General features: G+C 32.7%; 1 protein-coding gene across 2 annotated transcripts in view; it reads right to left on the reverse strand.

Annotated features, from left to right (window-relative positions):
* Positions 1-986: 986 nt before the first annotated feature.
* LOC132720382 (polycystin-1-related protein-like) overlaps positions 987-19636 on the reverse strand; it is a 173676-nt gene continuing 155026 nt past the window's right edge. For both annotated transcript variants that reach the window (XM_060704511.1, XM_060704512.1), the window contains 8 exons: positions 15098-15252; positions 7948-8048; positions 7162-7444; positions 6366-6573; positions 4795-4904; positions 2698-2807; positions 1809-1915; positions 987-1232 (listed from right to left, as the gene is read on the reverse strand). In XM_060704511.1, the coding sequence (XP_060560494.1) occupies positions 1026-1232; positions 1809-1915; positions 2698-2807; positions 4795-4904; positions 6366-6573; positions 7162-7444; positions 7948-8048; positions 15098-15252 (1281 nt within the window). In that variant the 3' untranslated portion in view covers positions 987-1025. The remainder of the gene's footprint in view (positions 1233-1808; positions 1916-2697; positions 2808-4794; positions 4905-6365; positions 6574-7161; positions 7445-7947; positions 8049-15097; positions 15253-19636) is intronic.

The following is a 19636-nucleotide window of genomic DNA, read 5'->3' on the forward strand; positions in this document are numbered from 1 at the left end:
CATCTAACTAGCAGCCACTTTTATTGACATTGGGAGAGATAAAATAATCAGTTTTCACGACGTAATTGTTTTCGAATCAGACAATTACCTAATAAAATCTTTATAAAGAGATGTCTGATGTTGTTTAATGAATGCTGCAATTCTTTATTTCGCAAGTTTTTTTTCTTGCCTCGTGTTTGTATCAAGTTATATCTAATCATGTGTCAGTGTCTAATGAAAACCTAAAAACTTCCCTGGATTATGTGCCTTTAATGACGTACTATTTTCAATCCTTTTATTAGTATCATTATTTATCAACCGATATCAAATTATTTCAGTAACAAATAAAAAATATTCCTTTACGTCATAATATTTCTGATCCATCTGCAACAATGAATATAGGCACTGAACAGGTTTTAAAACTCATAAGCCCAACAGCAACAGAGTTGTTACTTCCACCCATACCGTACTGAATTTGTGAAATGGATGTCCAATTTTTTTTTTTTTTTTTTTTAAATTTTGAATTGTCTATTGAGCAACCAGTGCAAAGCATCTGGTCAAAATGCATGCATGAACAGGTTAATCTTGCTTAATCTAGCTTTAAACTGTTTACAAACACATTATAAAAGCTGCCAGTTCTCAAGCTCCTTATATAAAATAAAACGATAATAGAACCTTTGCAACTTACTACCTAAATCAGATATTTTTCTCAATGTGTCCTATCTTCATTAAATAATTTGTGATCATGATGGAACCAGTTTTTACATACTGCTAGCAAAGCGTTCTGTCCTTATGAGCCTTAACTCCACAAGATATTTTAAATGGACTTGTCCATCTTCCAATCTGAACAAATCTAAATAGCCAACAATTCAGACTATGAACAGATGGCACAGAATGATAATCTTGAACTGGACAAATGATCTTGGTCAACACACTGGTCACATGGCTGAAGGTTATAAACTACAGTGGGCAATGGAAACTGTTGAAAGGGTGCAAGGAGGAACTACATCTCAAACACAGGGTCAGTTTCATTAATGAATATGTTACTAAATATAGATGGTGGGCAATGTGTAACTCACCTCTGTCACTGTCACCTTGTACCACATGGCATTCAAACACATGTATACCAATAACATGGTCAAGCACACGGTGAGTCGCTCTGTCCTCATAAAACCACCATAAGGTGGGCATGTAAGGAGTGACATCCAGATGTGGAAATCGGCCATGTATTGTACGACCTTGCTAGGTAATGCCTGAAATAGATAGTAAAATATGAGAGCAAAGTTCACACAACACAGCCCATTCATTTTTTTCTGACTTCATGATGAGTCATCTAGTCTCCTTACATAAATGTACTTTCAGGCACAAAGGTAGAACCATCAAAACATCCTTTTCAAAATAAACATGGTAGCTTCCTCAAATGAAAATTAATGTTTAAACCAGAATTTGATACTACAGTTTGGAAAAAATACTAGTAATTTCCACTGAAACACATAAATTGACCAAAAGATCAGTTAAACAGACTTACTCCATCAAGAATCAAGAACATTTTTGGTTTATTCCAGCTAATCTGTAGGTACAAGCAAACTTTAACAGTTACAGCTTTGAAAATAAGCGCAACAGGTTGACTAATCTATTGTACCCAGTAGTGCACTGAGAACCTATAAGGGTTAAAGTTTGTTTGAACCAGGGGATAAGCTTAGAAAAAGCTGCATTTGCCGAGTTACTTATAAAATCTATTACATTCAAATGAGCCAACTATGACTTTCATCATGCTCACTTGTGTGTTCATTACAAAACATATAAATCTTACAAGTGACTATACTAACCTTTTTAAACTGAAGAGTTCCATCAAGAACCATAAACTCTCTCTCCACTTTACCATCTTGTTCTTCCACTGCTAACCTTTTCTCACAAATGAATATATACTGGTTCCCTGGGAAAAGTTATGAAGGTTTATGATAAATATATACTTGTTCCTGGGAAAAAGTTGTAAAAATAAATACTGGTTCCAAGAAATAAGTTATGAAGGTTTAATGGTAAATTATAAAATATATACTAGTTCCCTGGAAAAAGTTATAAGGATTTATGGTAAATATATACTAGTTCTCTGGGAAAAATTTATATTACATAAATACTGGTTCCAAGAAATAAGTTATGAAGGTTTAATGGTAAATTATAAAATATATACTGGTTCCCTGGAAAAAGTTATAAGGGTTTATGGTAAATATATACTGGTTCTCGGGGAAAAAGTTATATTACATAAATACTGGTTCCCAGAAATAAGTTATGAAGGTTTAATGGTAAATTCTAAAATATATACTGGTTCCCTGGAAAAAGTTACAAAGGTTTATGGTAAATATATACTGGTTATCAGATAATATAGAAATATACAAAGAAATACATTAAATACTTTTCATTTTCAAGTCAAATGCAAAAAAAAATTTTATTCTGGAAAAAAATTAGTGAGCCAATGATCCGTAATTTTACATACAACCAACATCAAATGGCATAAAAGTCTTGAATTTATTTTGCCAATACTGTCATGTCAAAAAACCCTCAGTTCCTTTTAAGTACAAAAGTTTTATATTTTTAAAACAATTTCAAGATTAAAATCGATACAAAGTCATGAAAGATTAATTCCTCTCTCACAAAAACTTCCTACAACATTTTTTTTTCACCACTACCCACATGTCTAGACCGATTGATATTACACACCTGTATTTAAATCCCTCACGATCACACGGTTAAGGTACCAACTTGGTGACGGTCCAAGATTGTTGTGCCAAATTTGTACTTTCCATATACGCCCAATGCTGTCTGGTAACCTAGAAAAATTGGAAAGAAATTTTAACATCTCGTTTTTTCTTCTGGTGAAAAATAAAACCACTTTTTATGCCCTTGAGTATGGTTTTTTTAAAAATACTTCAATACAAAATCTAATAAAGAACATAATTTTACAATATTGCCTTTGATGGCCAATTCTCTTTGTTTTAAAAAAAAAGACAATATTTTAAACATAATATACATAACATTCATGTAAGGAAAGTACACAGTTTACGATGATACAAAATTGTTCTGTTCAAGTCTGACTTTCTGGGTTTGTATTTGCAGTCTTAAAAGATTTGACCTGAACGATAGTTAAGTCAAAAAAAGTGGAAGGAGACCTAAGATAACCCCTCTGTGTATCAGAGGCACAAGTCGGAACACGAGTAAAACCACAGAACTTTTCTTCCCAAATTATCTAGTTATTGTAATTAGGTTACCCATGAATCAGTGATACTTCAATCAGTATACAAGAACTTGCAAGAAATTCAAAACTCTTTCACGTCAAAATCATCCGGATATAAAAGCAAGGATCGTTTAACAACTAAGTAACAGGATATGCATTATAACAAATGACTCATATTTTATAGTTTTTTCATGCCTAGATCTTCTTCCTTAAATTGCCTGCTTTTTTTTTTAAAGCAGCATTTCTAAATCGGTTGTGTTTCAATTCCGCAGTATTATCGATTCACATCTTGGGGGTATACTTAGCTAGCATTTAAACTCGGAGATTTTTGACGTAAAATTTAATGGAACTTATGTCAGGCCTAGAGACAGGAATCTCGACTGCCAGTTGGAAATAAACCAAAATCTTCTTCAGCAGAATATAATAATAATCTGTTACAATTTCTAAAGTACAGAACTGTTGGTTTTTTATTTCTCTAATCACCAACTTTAACAATTTTGCATAAAAAATAACTTTAACTTTGCATATCATATCTATCTACAACTTTAACAATATCCTAATCTAAGAATAAAACATGAGTTAAACTTCACAAATATATATATTTATATATATAAATACATCTCAATTATTTTAGCATAAAATATTATATATGTAAAACTTTGTACAAAATACCAATCATAAATTCACTTTAAATATTCCTCTTTAGTAACATAAAATGTCTATCTTTACATGTTTAAAATGGATATCACTTTTTCCTTGCATAAAACTCGTATTTGCATCTTGGAATAAAATTTCCATTTATTACAGCATATACTTCCATATATTCATTTTTTTTGCAATTTTTTATGTGAATTCTTACAGAGCAAAATTTCATTCATAGACTTTGAATTAGGAATTATCCATTGTTATTTCAAATTGAATGGGACAACATTAGGATCTAATCAGGGGGTGGGGCTTAATGAATGTTCACAAAATATATGTTTGATAGACAAAAATATTTATCCAAAATCAGAAATTAATTTTTAGTCCATTCCTTTAACACTATTTACTAAAAGAAATTAATTCTAAGTCCATTCCAGCTACACTATAATTATACTAATATATATACTTTGGATAAATATCCTTGGTCATCTAACATACATTTTGTGAGCATTCAATGACTCATACCCCCGTGATTCTAATGAGACTGTATGGATTTGCAGGCTGGCCTAACACTTTGCACTAGCCATAGACGAATCTTCAATATGGCTAGCATAAATACTTGCATTATCTTGTACACCGCTAAATCATCTTGAATGGACATGTATATCTTTCAATTTCACTAAGCCATTCATCTTACTTTCAATGATTTTTTCCCAAAGATGTTCAGATTGAATAGCAAACAGTTACATGTAAGACCATGATCCGAAAGGACTGCAAAGAAGTGTTAGATGATATTGGTCTGCACTGGTTGCATAAATAGTATCAGTTACAGTGAAAAGTGCCAATTGATCTTCGTCTGCACTGGTAGGCACGGGTAGAACCAGTTGCCGCCACCAGGCTACTGATTTATTATTCAGTTAAAACTTCGGAGATAAACTTACGAGAGTATGAACTTGTCTCGGGAATTTCTCTCGAACATCGGTCGGTCATCCTCACTTATCAGTTCACGCGTCTCCGACATGCCTTCTTCACCATGCAGAATTATACTGATCTGTGGCAAAAAATAAATCAGTAAGTTCATAAACACAACAACAATTACAGAAATATGATCTCTGAGGTACTACAAGGTAGATAAGCCTACTAAGGGCATATAACTTTTGTTGACTGTCACCAGATTCAACTTAACCTGTTTTATCACACACCCGTGCCGATTTTGCGACTCCGTAAATATGGTATTGCACGGCCGTGCATATATTTTGACGTGACGTCATTAGCGTTATACAAACATAGTGTAAAGACGCGCTAAATGTTGGCGTTATACTATAGGCGCGTCAATGAAAAATGACTCTTATTTCAGTTTAAACGGTCTTTATTTTGGGTATGTGATAAATAGAATATTAAATTCGTGTAAGGTCATAACTGAATTTATTGCACTCGTTGACTAAAATAATATTATGCTCGCCAGAGGCTCGCATAATATAATTTTATTCAACTCATGCAATAAATTCAGTATTGAACTTACACTCATTCAATATCCTCTATATATTACCTACCTACCAAATATCAGTATATGACAAAGTTTCAGAACTTGTCATGCTGGTACAATTTTTTCTTAGACAAATTAACAGGGCCAATACATGTCCACGATACATCCTAATGATACCTTCGGCATATAAATACATATCATGTTATGATCCATAACTAATGAAAAGTGATGTTAGAAACATTCAGTTTCATAAGAATATTATTTAACTGTTTCAATAAAACAATGAAAATGGATATTAAAAATGTAAAGCATCATAACGCTAATATAACCATCATGATTATCCCATGAAAATCATTGTAATAAACGTGCAATACAAAGCCTACATTTTTATATAACATTATTCTCTTATTGGCCATACACACTTATCTTCATTAAACATTGGGCTATTCCTGGAGAAATTTACCGCAGTATAAAACACCGCTTCTATTTTAGACATAAGCTGAGACACATTCTCTAATTACCTGGTATTGTCAATTCTGTCTCATTAATTTTATTTACATCTTATTTTCGCAGGTTATGAAATGAAGATAAACTATAACACATTAAGGTGGTATATAATATAAATCAGGTATCATCTGTTGTTTGTTTTTATTATACAATATTTATTGGTTTACACAAATATTACAATGAATTACATCTTCATTATTTCACACTGATACAAAATGTATTATCAAGATGAAACACAACTGTAGCCAAACTTTTTACAAATTTATATATGAATAAAAGAAGGTAAATTTCAGAGAAAAACAAAAAACGCTCCAATTTTAGCAAACCTATACATGGGCTAGCTAAAGGAAAATAAAAAATTTGAGCAATTAATACTACTAAAATGCTATAAAAACATAAAAATCTTGTGGGTCAAGACTTCTGTCATAATGATTTAAATATGGCGTAAATGAAAGCTTGTGTCATTGCTACTATTAAGGATAATTTGCTGTCAGTTCTTTCATCAAAGATTGCAAGTACCTTAGCTGTTGTACCGGCCCCATTCCACAGGCCTGTTTCTACAGTGATCTCAAACTTCTGCTGGTCCATGGGCGAGTTGTCGAGGAGGTAAACTATTCCACCCTTCCTGTTGTCATAGAGATCGGCACGGTAACACCAGAAGAACAGTAGACAGTAGAACAACAACACCACGCTTACCAATGTCAACGTGACAGGATTCTGATGTAAACTGTAAACCAAACCATTGATTCATTAATATAATGTTTACGCCAAAGTTACTGTCCAAAATTGTGGTGCTGCAGAAGTATACATGTATTCTCTTATAAAAACCTTGAATTTCTTAAATTTACATAATTTCCTTTGTTATTTATCAACCAAAGAAGCTGATTTAAGCGAAACATGTTTTGTTAAATTGAGTTGTTTTTTTAATATCTTTTTATTATATCTTAAACTTAACAATAAACAGTAAATTCAATTTTTTTTTTTAATTTTATGAAAATAATTAATGTGCATCAAAGATGATCTTTCAACAATCATATTGAAATGTTAACAGAAATCATTTGTCTGTAATGCCATTGTAAGCTGTATTATTTTCTGATAATCAAATATTTTCTTTGAGAATTATCTTATGTTTTTGTGACAAAATAATTTAAATTCCATGTTTAAGTAATGGGGTCTTGGTAAGTGTTAAACATTTATGATCCCTAAGCATTGTGTTGAACTTCAAGTAAATAACTTCAGTGGTCGATAAAATTGCTAACAAATTAAACAAAGTGTTAAACAAACTTCTGGAAATAGTTAATTTTAACATGTTTACCTGAACAATCCCTCTATATCAGTCAATGTGAGTTTATTGGGTATTAACTCAAACCGTCCACCAAAAGAGGTCAAATGGTTACAAGTGCACTTTGTGACCTCAAAAGTGGAATTCTGGGAAATAGAACACCCATCTGGAAGCCACACCTCCTTGTCCATATTCCAGTACAGGCATTGGCTCCACCATAGTTTGAGGGTGTAGTTTCTCTGTGTAACCTCCCCTGGGCGGAGCCTCTTAGAATTGTAGGTGGAGTCAACAATACCAATATAGTACATTCCAGTAGCTGTAATGAATATTTAATTACTTATTCAGCAATATGCAATTTCGCCTAATTTATACAAATAAAACTGCCACAGACCTGCAACCTTTCTTCTTTATTTGAATCAAATAAATCAACCATAGAATTAATCATATAAAGTGAACAAGTAAAATTACGTGTCTTATACATTTCACATGGAAACCAAGAATGAAAACTGCTCATATTTGATCAATTAAGATTACTTTTATTCTTGATCAAATAAGTTACAAGCTTCCATAATAAAAAGAAAGAAAAAGATCTTTACAATATCAAGAAACATAGTTCTTGTTAAGACATTCTTTACAATGTACGACAAAAACAAGTTTTTTAATTTCTTGTCTACTCAGATTAATCATTGATCTCAATGAACATCAAAAGAATAGTGACAATCAGGTAATAGTTTATTAGTACCATAAAATAACAATTTACCACTAATAAAAGTCAGGTACATGGGGTAATAAAACAATGTATTTATAACATTAACTGACCATTAAACGTTCCGGCAGGTAAGAAAATGTCCATATTGTCCTCGCCCGCTTCGATCTCATACTTGTGCTGGTAGAAGTCAGGACTTGGTGGTCGAGTGAAACTGAAAAATATAAAAAAATATTCACATATTGAGACTGGTTATTAAATTTCAATTTGTTTTTTTTTATTATTGCATTGCAATGGTCATTTGTTGCTATACTTGAATAATCAAACAGTTGAAACTGTTAAAAGGGACTCCATTGAAGTTATTGTGACATGACAGGACTGGAAATATTTTTCTGAGATTTGTGTATCAATTGTGATAGGTCTAGACCAGGACAAACAGCTTGTGTGCAAACTTTTCAGGTTATTTTCTCACCCCATTTTTCACTAATAATCATTTGTATTATGTAAGCTTAATGACCCACTCAATTCTAGCTAAAAATCGCACAAAAATCAGCTTTCAATTTAATTCTGAGTACATTTCTTTGTTATCCTCTGCAGATTTTTCCATTTTAAGTAAGACACTTGATATATGTAAGTTTTTCAAATTTTATGTTTTTCCACATTTGGACCTCAATAGAGGTCCTTTAAACCTAATCATGGTACTGTTCAAGATCATTATAATTTCCGACCTTTTTATCAAGAACCTCATCCTGAAGAATATGTGCACTACCTTGAACCTGATCCTGTTCATATTTTGAGGGATTCTGGTATTGAAATAATTGTATAGCAAATTATAATAGACCCTAGTCAGACTGTACAAATGGTAAGGCTGCCCAGGTTCTATATTAGTAGGTTTACATAAGCTATTATTGCCGCAAACAGATCTAGGGCTTAAAGTCTAATTCATTGGCCCCAAAATGACAAATATTTTCACTCTATTAACAAGTCATTTCTTGGCTTTGGCTTTTTTTCCCAATCCAATGACCATATCTATGTCCAATTGTTTTGCTGTAAATGTTCAGTAAATTTCACTCCTTTGCTATTATTCTTTACCTTGGAGCAATCTTGAATGTTAAACCAACTTCTTATGATAATCCATGCTGCATCAACTATAGTAACTGCTCCATGTGTTTATTTGCATATAATGTTGCTTTTTCACATTTGCATATAATGTTGTTTTTTGTCACATTAGCATATAATGTTGTTTTTTGTCGCATTAGCATACAATGTTGTTTTTTCGCCAATCTGATGTTTTAAGGCATACAGACACACTTGAAACTTTGCTCACCTCTTACAAAACCAAGGTCTGAGCTAAAGATTCAAGCGCATCCACACAACCTCATTGCAACTTCTCCTCATTCTATACCATGGAGTTCTATTTCTTCTGAAACATATCTCAACAAACTTCAACATTCCACTTAAACCATGTTTTGAAAATACTAAAAATTCTTAGGGTATTTCAGATAGATATACTTTCTATCTACATTAGTACATATGATATATATGCCATCATGTTCATGCTGTCCCTGCAAATAGAATTTCCCCTACACCTTCCAGCTCATAAATTTGTAAGAGCCTTTCCTATCCATGTTTTACTTTATTTGTAAAACACAGTCCATTTCATGGTTTATGAATAATATATTTTTTCATCTTCTCTGTTTTCCTCTTAAAGCCAAAGCTTTTTACTATTTCAGTTCCTATCCTTTACATCCCATATTACTTTTCAATTTTCTTCTCTTTTCTTCCTATTTTTTTCCATTCTGACATGACATAATACAATTGAATTTTTCTCTAGATTCCTGCAACAAGATGTCATTTCTAAAGCTTAAATCCCTTTTTTTTCAACCATACATTTTCATTTTTGCTCTACAGTTGTAGAATTTTCATCCAATTCCATAAAAAAAACTCCAAAATTTCCTATAATCCAATATCTTTGTTATTCTACTGCAAGAAAATCTAAATCTTTGTTTTCCAAAGCTACAGTAATCCAGAAGTGAACTTGAATCTTGTCTTTTTTAAAAAATTGTTGCAGAGGTCCTCAGGACTTTTACATTAACCCAAGGTTGTAATATGCAAGAACCATCTTCAATCTTAGTTTTGCGGGGTGCATACAGTACCCTTATAGTATTACAATAAAATCAAGCTTTTTACCTTTTGAATGCATTTAAGCTTGTTCTTATGTTGGAAAAAAATAGTTCCAATGCTTATTTCCACGATGAACAATTTACAAGTTCTATAACCCCTCTCAAAGTTGCAGTAATTAAACCTTAATTTTCAAACACCAAAAGTCAATAATGCAGTTACTAACAATTCATGTCCAATTTTGGTTAAAGTAGGTTTTCTGACTTAATTTTGCATCAGTCTTCAATATCTATTTTGACACTCAATGTTGCAGCAGCAATTATCAAATCAAAACCATCTTTCACCTTTATCATCCTCCTCCTCCTCTTCCTACATGTTGCTGTAGTCAACAAAGCCGACACCTGAAACTTTGCTCACCTGCTTATTCTCAGGCTTGAGACAAAATCTTAGGCTCAGCCTTGATAGACTTTATTCAAACAACCAACAGTTCAATATCGGCCCAGCCTCAATTTATTGACTCTGCTCTTCATTTGCAAACAGTTAAAATAATTTCTTTCACATGTAAGATCCAGAAAAGATAACTGTCTAACAAAATTCATTGTACTGAATTCAATTCTGCTTACATCTTATAAGCAATTACTTTCCTCTCCTGTCACAAAGTGTTTTAAAGATGTACCACTATTATACAAGTATAACAGAGCTCATTGTCTAAACTGTATGCAGTTTAAGTGTTTAATGTCCTTTTCTATTATATACACATAATCAAGTTGAGATTCAAAACCTGATAGAAACTTCCATACATACAACAAAAATTCTTCCTAAAAGTCCCTCTTCCCAAGTTTTCCTCTTTATCTAATCCTTTATGTATAGATACCAGCATAGTTCTCTCCATAAATAATTAACTAACTTGTCACTTTAAACTCTTTCCTAGTAAACTTTTTTTCCATATCATATGTTGCTCCTGTTGCTTTATCCTAGTATACAAGAAACACTTAAAATTTCCAATGTTAACATGATGATTTATTGTCAGATCATATAAGGTACATTACAACTTTCAATAATATTCATCTCCAGATGTAAATCATCACAAGTGTGACACCTGAAACTTTGCTCACCTAGAAATTACACAGGCTTGAGACAAAATAACAGGCACACCACACTCATGACTACCAACCAAAGGTGCCAGTATTCCTCCAAAATTACAGGCACACCACACTCATGCCTTCTAACCAAAGGTGCCAGTATTCCTTCAAAATAACTGGTTCACTACACTCATGACTTCCAACCAAAGGTGCCAGTATTCCTCCAAAATAACTGGTTCACTACACTCATGACTTCCAACCAAAGGTGCCAGTATTCCTCCAAAATAACTGGTTCACTACACTCATGACTTTCAACCAAAGGTGCCAGTATTCCTCCAAATTAACAGGCAACACACACAATGCCTATGTTCTAGTAATCCTCCAAAATAACTGGTTCACTACATCCATACCCTTTAGCTTTATGTCCCAGTATTCCTTCATAACATTCATAAATTCAAGCCATATGTCCCAGTATTCATTCAAAATAACTGGTTCACTATACTCATAACTTCAAGCCATATGTCCCAGTATTCATTCAAAAACTGGTTCACTATACTCATAACTTCAAGCCATATGTCCCAGTATTCATTCAAAATAACTGGTTCACTATACTCATAACTTCAAGCCATATGTCCCGGTATTCCTTCAAAATAACTGGTTCACTATACTCATAACTTCAAGCCATATGTCCCAGTATTCATTCAAAACAACTGGTTCACTATACTCATAACTTCAAGCCATATGTCCCGGTATTCCTTCAAAATGACTGGTTCACTATACTCATAACTTCAAGCCATATGTCCCGGTATTCCTTCAAAATAACTGGTTCACTATACTCATAACTTCAAGCCATATGTCCCGGTATTCCTTCAAAATAACTGGTTCACTATACTCATAACTTCAAGCCATATGTCCCGGTATTCCTTCAAAATGACTGGTTCACTATACTCATAACTTCAAGCCATATGTCCTGGTATTCCTCCACAATAACTGGTTCACTATACTCATAACTTCAAGCCATATGTCCCGGTATTCCTCCACAATAACTGGTTCACTATACTCATAACTTCAAGCCATATGTCCTGGTATTCCTCCACAATAACTGGTTCACTATACTCATAACTTCAAGCCATATGTCCCGGTATTCCTCCACAATAACTGGTTCACTATACTAATAACTTCAAGCCATATGTCCTGGTATTCCTCCTTAATAACAGAATATTCCTCCTAAATAATTGGTTCACTTCATTTATGACTTCTAGCCATATATCCAAAAATTCCTCCATACTATTATGAAACTTTTAGAGTTTTAGATTTTTATAAATAAATGTTATTCCCAGTAGACCCATAAGATTACTCTCAAAAGCCATGCCTTTTGCCATACAGGTGTCATATCAAAAAGGGAAATACTCCAAAGTGCTAAACATATCTAAAAACATTTACCCATAGTCAAAACAACTGAAAAATTATTTATTTACTTGATGCCCCATTTTTTGCTTAAACAGGTCAGAAAGAGTAACAAAGGAGGCTTGATGACTGGCTCTAAATCGAACTTTAGTGTTCAACATTGAGCAAGTCTGTCTGAAGAATACTACTGTAAAGAAGGCTGCCATCTTTTCAAAGATTTTTAGCTTAATTTACTTTCGCCTTCATTTGTGGCATTTCAATAGGGCTATATTCTGCAGTCTCATCCTAGATAAATTTCCCTCAGTGATTTAATGTTAAAATTAAAACCCAGCATTATAATTGGAGAACGATGCGTTTTTTGCCGCCGAGTCTTGAATGCGCAAAACAAACAGTTGTTTACGATCACTGGTTTTCCTAGCTACAATAAATTCTGATTGCATTTCAATGAAATTCAATATTTCTACTTCAAGAAAGATGTAAAGCAAAGGAATCTTGCATGAACAATTTCTCTGAATAGGAAAAATCGGCACAAAAAGCTCGATTTGGTTAAAATGTACAAAGTACAGAAGCTATATATAATCAAATGCATTACAGTTATTGAACTTATAATCTATACTTATTTTTGATGCGTTCAAAGAGGAAGCTTTTATTCTGGATAGGGGAGAAGATTTCATACAAATGTTATCCTAGAGCCACAGAGTCTGTTGTTAAATGATTTTTATATTAAAAGCTTTTTCATAAAAAAATAAAAAAAATTCAATATAGATATGTTTTTTTCCCCAACACAAATACAAGACTACAGTAAAAATTGATCTTAACATGGGAGTCCTTTTGCTATATTGAATTTATCAAATGAGTAGGAAAATCATAATAATGATTGAATACTCCCATTTTAGTATTTCTTTCATACATTTTTTTATTGTTATTAAATGAAATAAATGTTATTACTACATGTATTACTATTATTATTAAATGAAAATTTTTTTATCATTATTATTAAATGAAAGAAACTTTATCATCATTATTAAATGACAGACACTATAATAATCATTAAATGAAAGAAACATCTTTTCGCTAAATTTTTGTTACAGATTTCTTGTTACTCACAAGGACTGAGGGCTTTTACTTACAGGGACTGCACAGAGGTTGTTTTTTTGAGACCATCTTAATGCCCTCCAGTCTATGACTCATTCTTTTGATAAAATAACAAGCAATTCCAAGGTTTTTTTGGACATGATAGGTCTTGAAACTTCTTTTTTTTTTCAAAATTTTCTTTCTTTTTTTCTTTTTTTTCTTCAAAATTTTCAATGTTGATTACTACCAACTGTCAATTTATAATGCCGGTATATTTAATTGCACAAGTCCAATCTTAACTTCTAACAACATTAAATTCTTCGAAAGCTAGCAGTGCATCTATGCAGTCTGACCCAGAATGTTGGCTTGGCTGCTTAATTCTAAACCCCTAACTCTGTTTGGGTCAAATATGATCTAATAAAATATCTTTCTCAAACAACTATAACAATCTTCACAAAGTCATGACATGGTATATTTGCTTATCGTCATTACTGACCTTTTTATGCCACATAAAATACATGTATCTAATACATTTTTTTTGAAGTTATAAGACCATTTTCCTATTTTTAGTAACACTGACCTTGACTCTTGGGTTCCAAAAGCAAAACCGAGTGATATCTTCCAATTAATTTGCTATATATTATTAGTTATAAAGATTGTTGACAGGTTATATGGCCCTATATAAACGGCTGTTTGTAATATAACCCGAGCCGCTAGGCGAGGGCTATATTGCAAACAGCCGTTTATATACGGCCATATAACCTATCAACAATCTTTATAACGAATTTATAATACAGCAAACATCATTTTTTAGAGAAAAAAGTAAGATTTCTTCATGAGTCGACAACAGCCGTGTATATAAAACTATATAAACGTCACGATTATCCAATGAAAAGCGACGTGCAGTATTATAATATGTTTGATTACAATATCTCATTCTTAATTATACATGTAAGTTTATTTTTTTAGTCTCTCATAAGTTTACTGAATATACATGACGTTTTCATAGATTCCAAGCAAAATCTTTTTTTTTTAAAGCATTAAAGCATACAGAGCTTGAAAGTTATGTTTAGATACAAAAAGCAATCCCTTTCCCTTCAGAAGCTAAGATATACAACTTCAATCGTTATGGTGAAAATCATAAATCTGTAATCCGAGAATCATCAAGCAGAATATTTTGGCAGATCAAACACTGAATACTGTATGTAACATTTGAAATTCATTTTGAAATTTCCCTATCTTTTTGAAATAGATGATTTCCAGGCTCGTGTAATGTTACATGTAATGCATTTATATACACCCACCAGTAGACAAAAAGAACATTAGAGAAATTTATAGCATTGAGGGAAACACAGAAATCAAACAGAACAAGAAATTAATGTTAATGGATGTAAACCAAACTGAAAATTTCCTCATTTCTTCATTTGCTAGGATTGAGGGCAACATTGTCAAAGTGTGTAAGTTTTCAAGACAGTTCATCCAAGACAGTGGCATTTTATCTTTGCACTTTCTTAGCCCTCTGTCAGAAATTTAGGTCCTAAATATTATAACTAACAAACTAGAGAAGGCTCAAACTTACCTTAGTAAGACTGTGATTGGAAACAGTCTGCCTTCCTTAAGAGATGTAAAGTCAATGAGGAAATGTAAGGCGTGTTGTAAGTCGATAGTTGTTATGTTGAACTGGTGTACATTCATAGACCATTTGTTCAAAACCAAATCCTCAAACACTACAGTCTGAAATTAAAATAAAAACAACCTTCATACATACAATTACTCACAGTGGTTCAGCATAATAGCATTATAAGCAATAGCTTAAATTTCTTATTCAAGCTATATTTGGAAACAATACCTGAAACTTAGATTAAGGCTGTCCTAAATCTATAATGGTGGGTTAGGGCCATGCATTCCATTAGAAGCCATGAACAAAATTCTCATAATAATATGAATTCCTGATATTTCAAAGTTTGCAAGTGAACTTGAAATCAAATACGAATCTTTGGCTCCATCTGTTTGATAATTTTTCATTAAAAGATTACTATTTTTAACCCGCAAAATAAATCATCTCGTTCCATTTTGTAGCACCTCTTAACCAGACAATCATCAGCCGGTGTAATTCGGTCAAGTGAAGCCCGCCAATTGTCCTAAATACTATAGACCTCTCTTCAATGACTCACGGGACAGCGGACGAAAAAAAAAAAAGAATTCTTTATGGACAAGAATCTGGCAAGTGTTTTCTTGGACTGTCATACAAAACGCAGCACGACTGATTGCATCAATATATTTTCATTAGTATGTCCCTCAATATTTCAGGACGAGATTCTGCTGGTCGTTTCTGACATGTGCTTTATTTGTATCATCATTCCAAGTCATGTGATCAATATCATCGCGCAGAGACAATTTTCCTGAGTAATCTCTTGAATAAAGAAATGTTTGGCAAGTCCCGGATGCTCTAATCACTCTCTGTAAAACACGGGAACCGTCATTGCAGACTGGTCCAAGGAATAATATTTTATCTGTGTTCATATGGTAGCTTAGAGATAAAATGATTGAGTACCAATCTTACTGTTATGACCTATAAGATTCATCAAGCAAGTGTTGACATCTACTCTCAAAACATGCAATCATCTACACCTTAATTTCTTAACTTCCAATATTCCTACATAACACCACTATATCTGTATAGTAAGGCCTGCTCTGATTAGACTTTGTAAATGTCCATTGTTATTGTAAGGGTTTTTATTAACAAAAAGCAGAAACTTTAGAAGCCACGGTAATAGAATCTAGTCAGGCTACAAGATAAAGAAAAAAAGGAATCCACAAGTAACACCCAAAAATGGCATATTTAATAATGTTGCAGGCTCAGTTTGATTGAGCCTGTTCATGGACAGTACTGGTTATTGCAAGATAATAAAAGTCCACACGAACTTGCACTGGTTTATACAGACAATTAAAGATGTAAATGGTGAAAATTTGGAAATTAGAAACATTCGCAGAGCTATTAATGTTTCAGCAGAGATGTTCTTTCTCAAAAGTAACCCATTTTTTTGGATTGTCAAATGACCATCATACTTTTTAAGGCATTCACATAGATTAAATTTATTCAAATGGGGAAAATGGTAAGGTAGAGGGACAAGGAGAGAGAGCTTTAACACTAGTTTGTTTATTTAAAATGTTTCTTTCATCAACTTATTGGCATAACCTTTTTATTAAACTATTGAATATGTAAAATGTGATATCCAGATTTTGTTTGTAAATTTTCATGCAGCTAAAATATATGTGAATATAATGTATTGTAGATGATGTACTTTGTACAAGTCTTAATAAAATTTCTGTTCTGTTCTGTTCTTTAAGAATGATGTTTTTTGATGGATTGCAACAGTATGAGGTCAGACAATGATATTTCAAAATCAATTTGACAATGTACTGTAAGAAGTTTTACAATTATTATATTGAAAACAGGAACTGCCACCCTACAGTTTGATCAATCACAATGATGAAACCTGGGGAAATTCCAGAGAACTTCACTGAAAACAATACTACATGTAGGTGAAACAATCTTGTAAACAAAACTTGGACATTAAAATGAAGAACCAAAGCTGTAGAATTAGAACAGATGAAATTAAAACCTAGGAAACCAGTATAATTAAGACAATCTAAAACTAACAAGGAACCAGAATTCGGGAACCAATACTGATGGATGAAAAAAATGGGAAACAAATCTGGGGAACCAATATTACACCATAAGATCCAAGACCTGGGGAACCAAAACTTATGGAACCAATATTATAAGAAACAAAATATATTGGAACCAATTTAAATACTGTAAGATAGAAAACATAGGGGAACCAATTTTTCTTATTTTCTGATCATAAATTGGATGAAAAAAGACCATCTCAATTTTATCTAACATATCCGTTTTCAAGCAAGAGAAGTCTGGAAAATGTCATCACTTACTTTATTAGGCACAAACAGACAATTTATGTCTAGAGCAACATAAAAAAGAGCCCTTTAAAGGAAGTGCTGATTTCATTATGGGGGATATAAAACAAATGTCTTAAGACTTCTATATTACCAAAGATATAAAAACAGGAACATATACATGGCCACAAATGTCTCTTGAAACTAGAAACATTGCCATTCTGTCTAGCTCATTAAAAAACATACTTCCAGTATACACTTTGGCATAAAAAAAAATACAGACTGAGGACCAGTCTAAGAAAAAGAATCTCAGCCATTGGTCAATTAAGGAATATATCTAAAAATAGTAACCAATCAAAAATCTGATTTTGCAGACTGGTATAATACCTCAAATTGTAATTCAATGTTCAATTTAACGTTTCATCTCATTGTGTAAACCTTTTCTTGTATCAGGAGATGTCATTTCAGTATTTTTTGTTTTCTTGTGTTATTGCAAGATCTTAAATAACAAAAAAAATGACAAACTTAAGTGAATTGCATAAAACATAACTTGTCATTTTTGTGCAATAACCGGCTAATTCCTGTTAAATTTAATAGGAGTAACCCGCTACTGCACTAAGGTAGTGAAATGGTAAATGTCAAATTTCCTCACAATCTCTCAAAAAGTGAACCAACAAATATGAATAGGTCAAATATTCACTCTTGCAAAGGGAGATTGTTCAGCCCTACTCTGTTTAAGGGAAAATTGCTGACTCAGCGTTTACAGTCTCCCATGTAAAATAACATATCTTTTTTAATTTTTTTCACTTATTTGCCTGCGACTCAGCACAAACACCAAAACTTTAATAAAAAGCCAAAATAACGCAGACATAAACATTTACTGAATAATATACTGGACAAGTTTTAACACTAAATGGTCATTTTACAACATTTTCTGTAGTTAACAAGTCTACACTGCAGACTCATAACCATAAAAACTTCAAACTTTGCCGCCTTTAAACGAGATTTTTTGCAATAACACACTCTAACAGGAATCTGTCCAAGGGCTTCCTGCTAAATCATCCAATTTTTTTTCAAATTTAGGCCTCTAGACAGAAGATTAAAAATCCCTGTGAAGGGAATACATATAAGTAGTTAACAAGACTTAGTGTGCTCAAAAGTGCTTATATATACAGTTTACTCCTTGAAAAGTTAATACTCAAGCTTAGGAAAAAGTCCGGAATGTTGTCATTTTAATATGCCATTCCCACAGACATAATGCCAGCACATGGAGAGTTCAATCATCAATTTTCTATTTTTAGACAAAAGCCATATTAAGACAAGAGCTATTATTATGGTTGAAATGTACATCTTAAAGTTTAGCTTGCTGGCAAAAACAGATTCTTCCAAAGCGATCAGTGCAGACCAAGTCTAGCTGCCATATTTGTGTTGTCTGTTCGTGGTCTGCACTGTTTGCTTTTAAGTCAGTTAATATTTTTGAAAATTTCCCTAAAAATCATGTATGGTTTTGCCCAAATTGAAATATTTTCATTTAATTGATTGGGTTTTATGTCAGACCAACACTAACTGTCAACTTTCCAACTTTACTGATGGAGGAAGACGTCAGGGTGCAGTTCCGTGCATTATTTCAGGCACAAGCAGGCATCGGGTAGAACCATCAGTAAGCTAGCTTGAAAACCCCCTTTAGATGAAAGAATCCAAAGTCCCTGGAAGAAAACAAACCCATAGTGGTGAGGAGCAAGTGGTTTGAAGTCAACCTCACGACCATAAACACCCTGACATTTCAATTCTGATATATTCTTAAACCACTTTAACTACTAATACACTATCCCTAGTCCAAAGCATGCCCATGTCCATTACATCAATTCAGTAAAGATACTGCTCCTACTATGATTAATGGACTGAAATTCATGGCATTGAATGTATATTATATAAAATCAGCAAGGGTAAAAGTGTTAAGTCAATCCTGTATCATACATGTATATATATATAGACGAAATGAGCCGCATCACGACAAATCTCTCAAAAAGTGAACCAACAAATATGAATAGGTCAAATATTCACTCTTGCAAAGGGAGATAATGAAAATGTACATGTTCAGCCCTACTCTGTTTAAGGGAAAATTGCTGACTCAGCGTTTACAGTCTCCCATGTAAAATAACATATCTTTTTTTATTTTTTTCACTTATTTGCCTGCGAC

The sequence above is a fragment of the Ruditapes philippinarum genome, unplaced genomic scaffold, assembly GCF_026571515.1.
Source record: "Ruditapes philippinarum isolate M1 unplaced genomic scaffold, ASM2657151v2 ctg605_1_1_1_1, whole genome shotgun sequence".
NCBI classification, from domain to species: domain Eukaryota; kingdom Metazoa; phylum Mollusca; class Bivalvia; order Venerida; family Veneridae; genus Ruditapes; species Ruditapes philippinarum.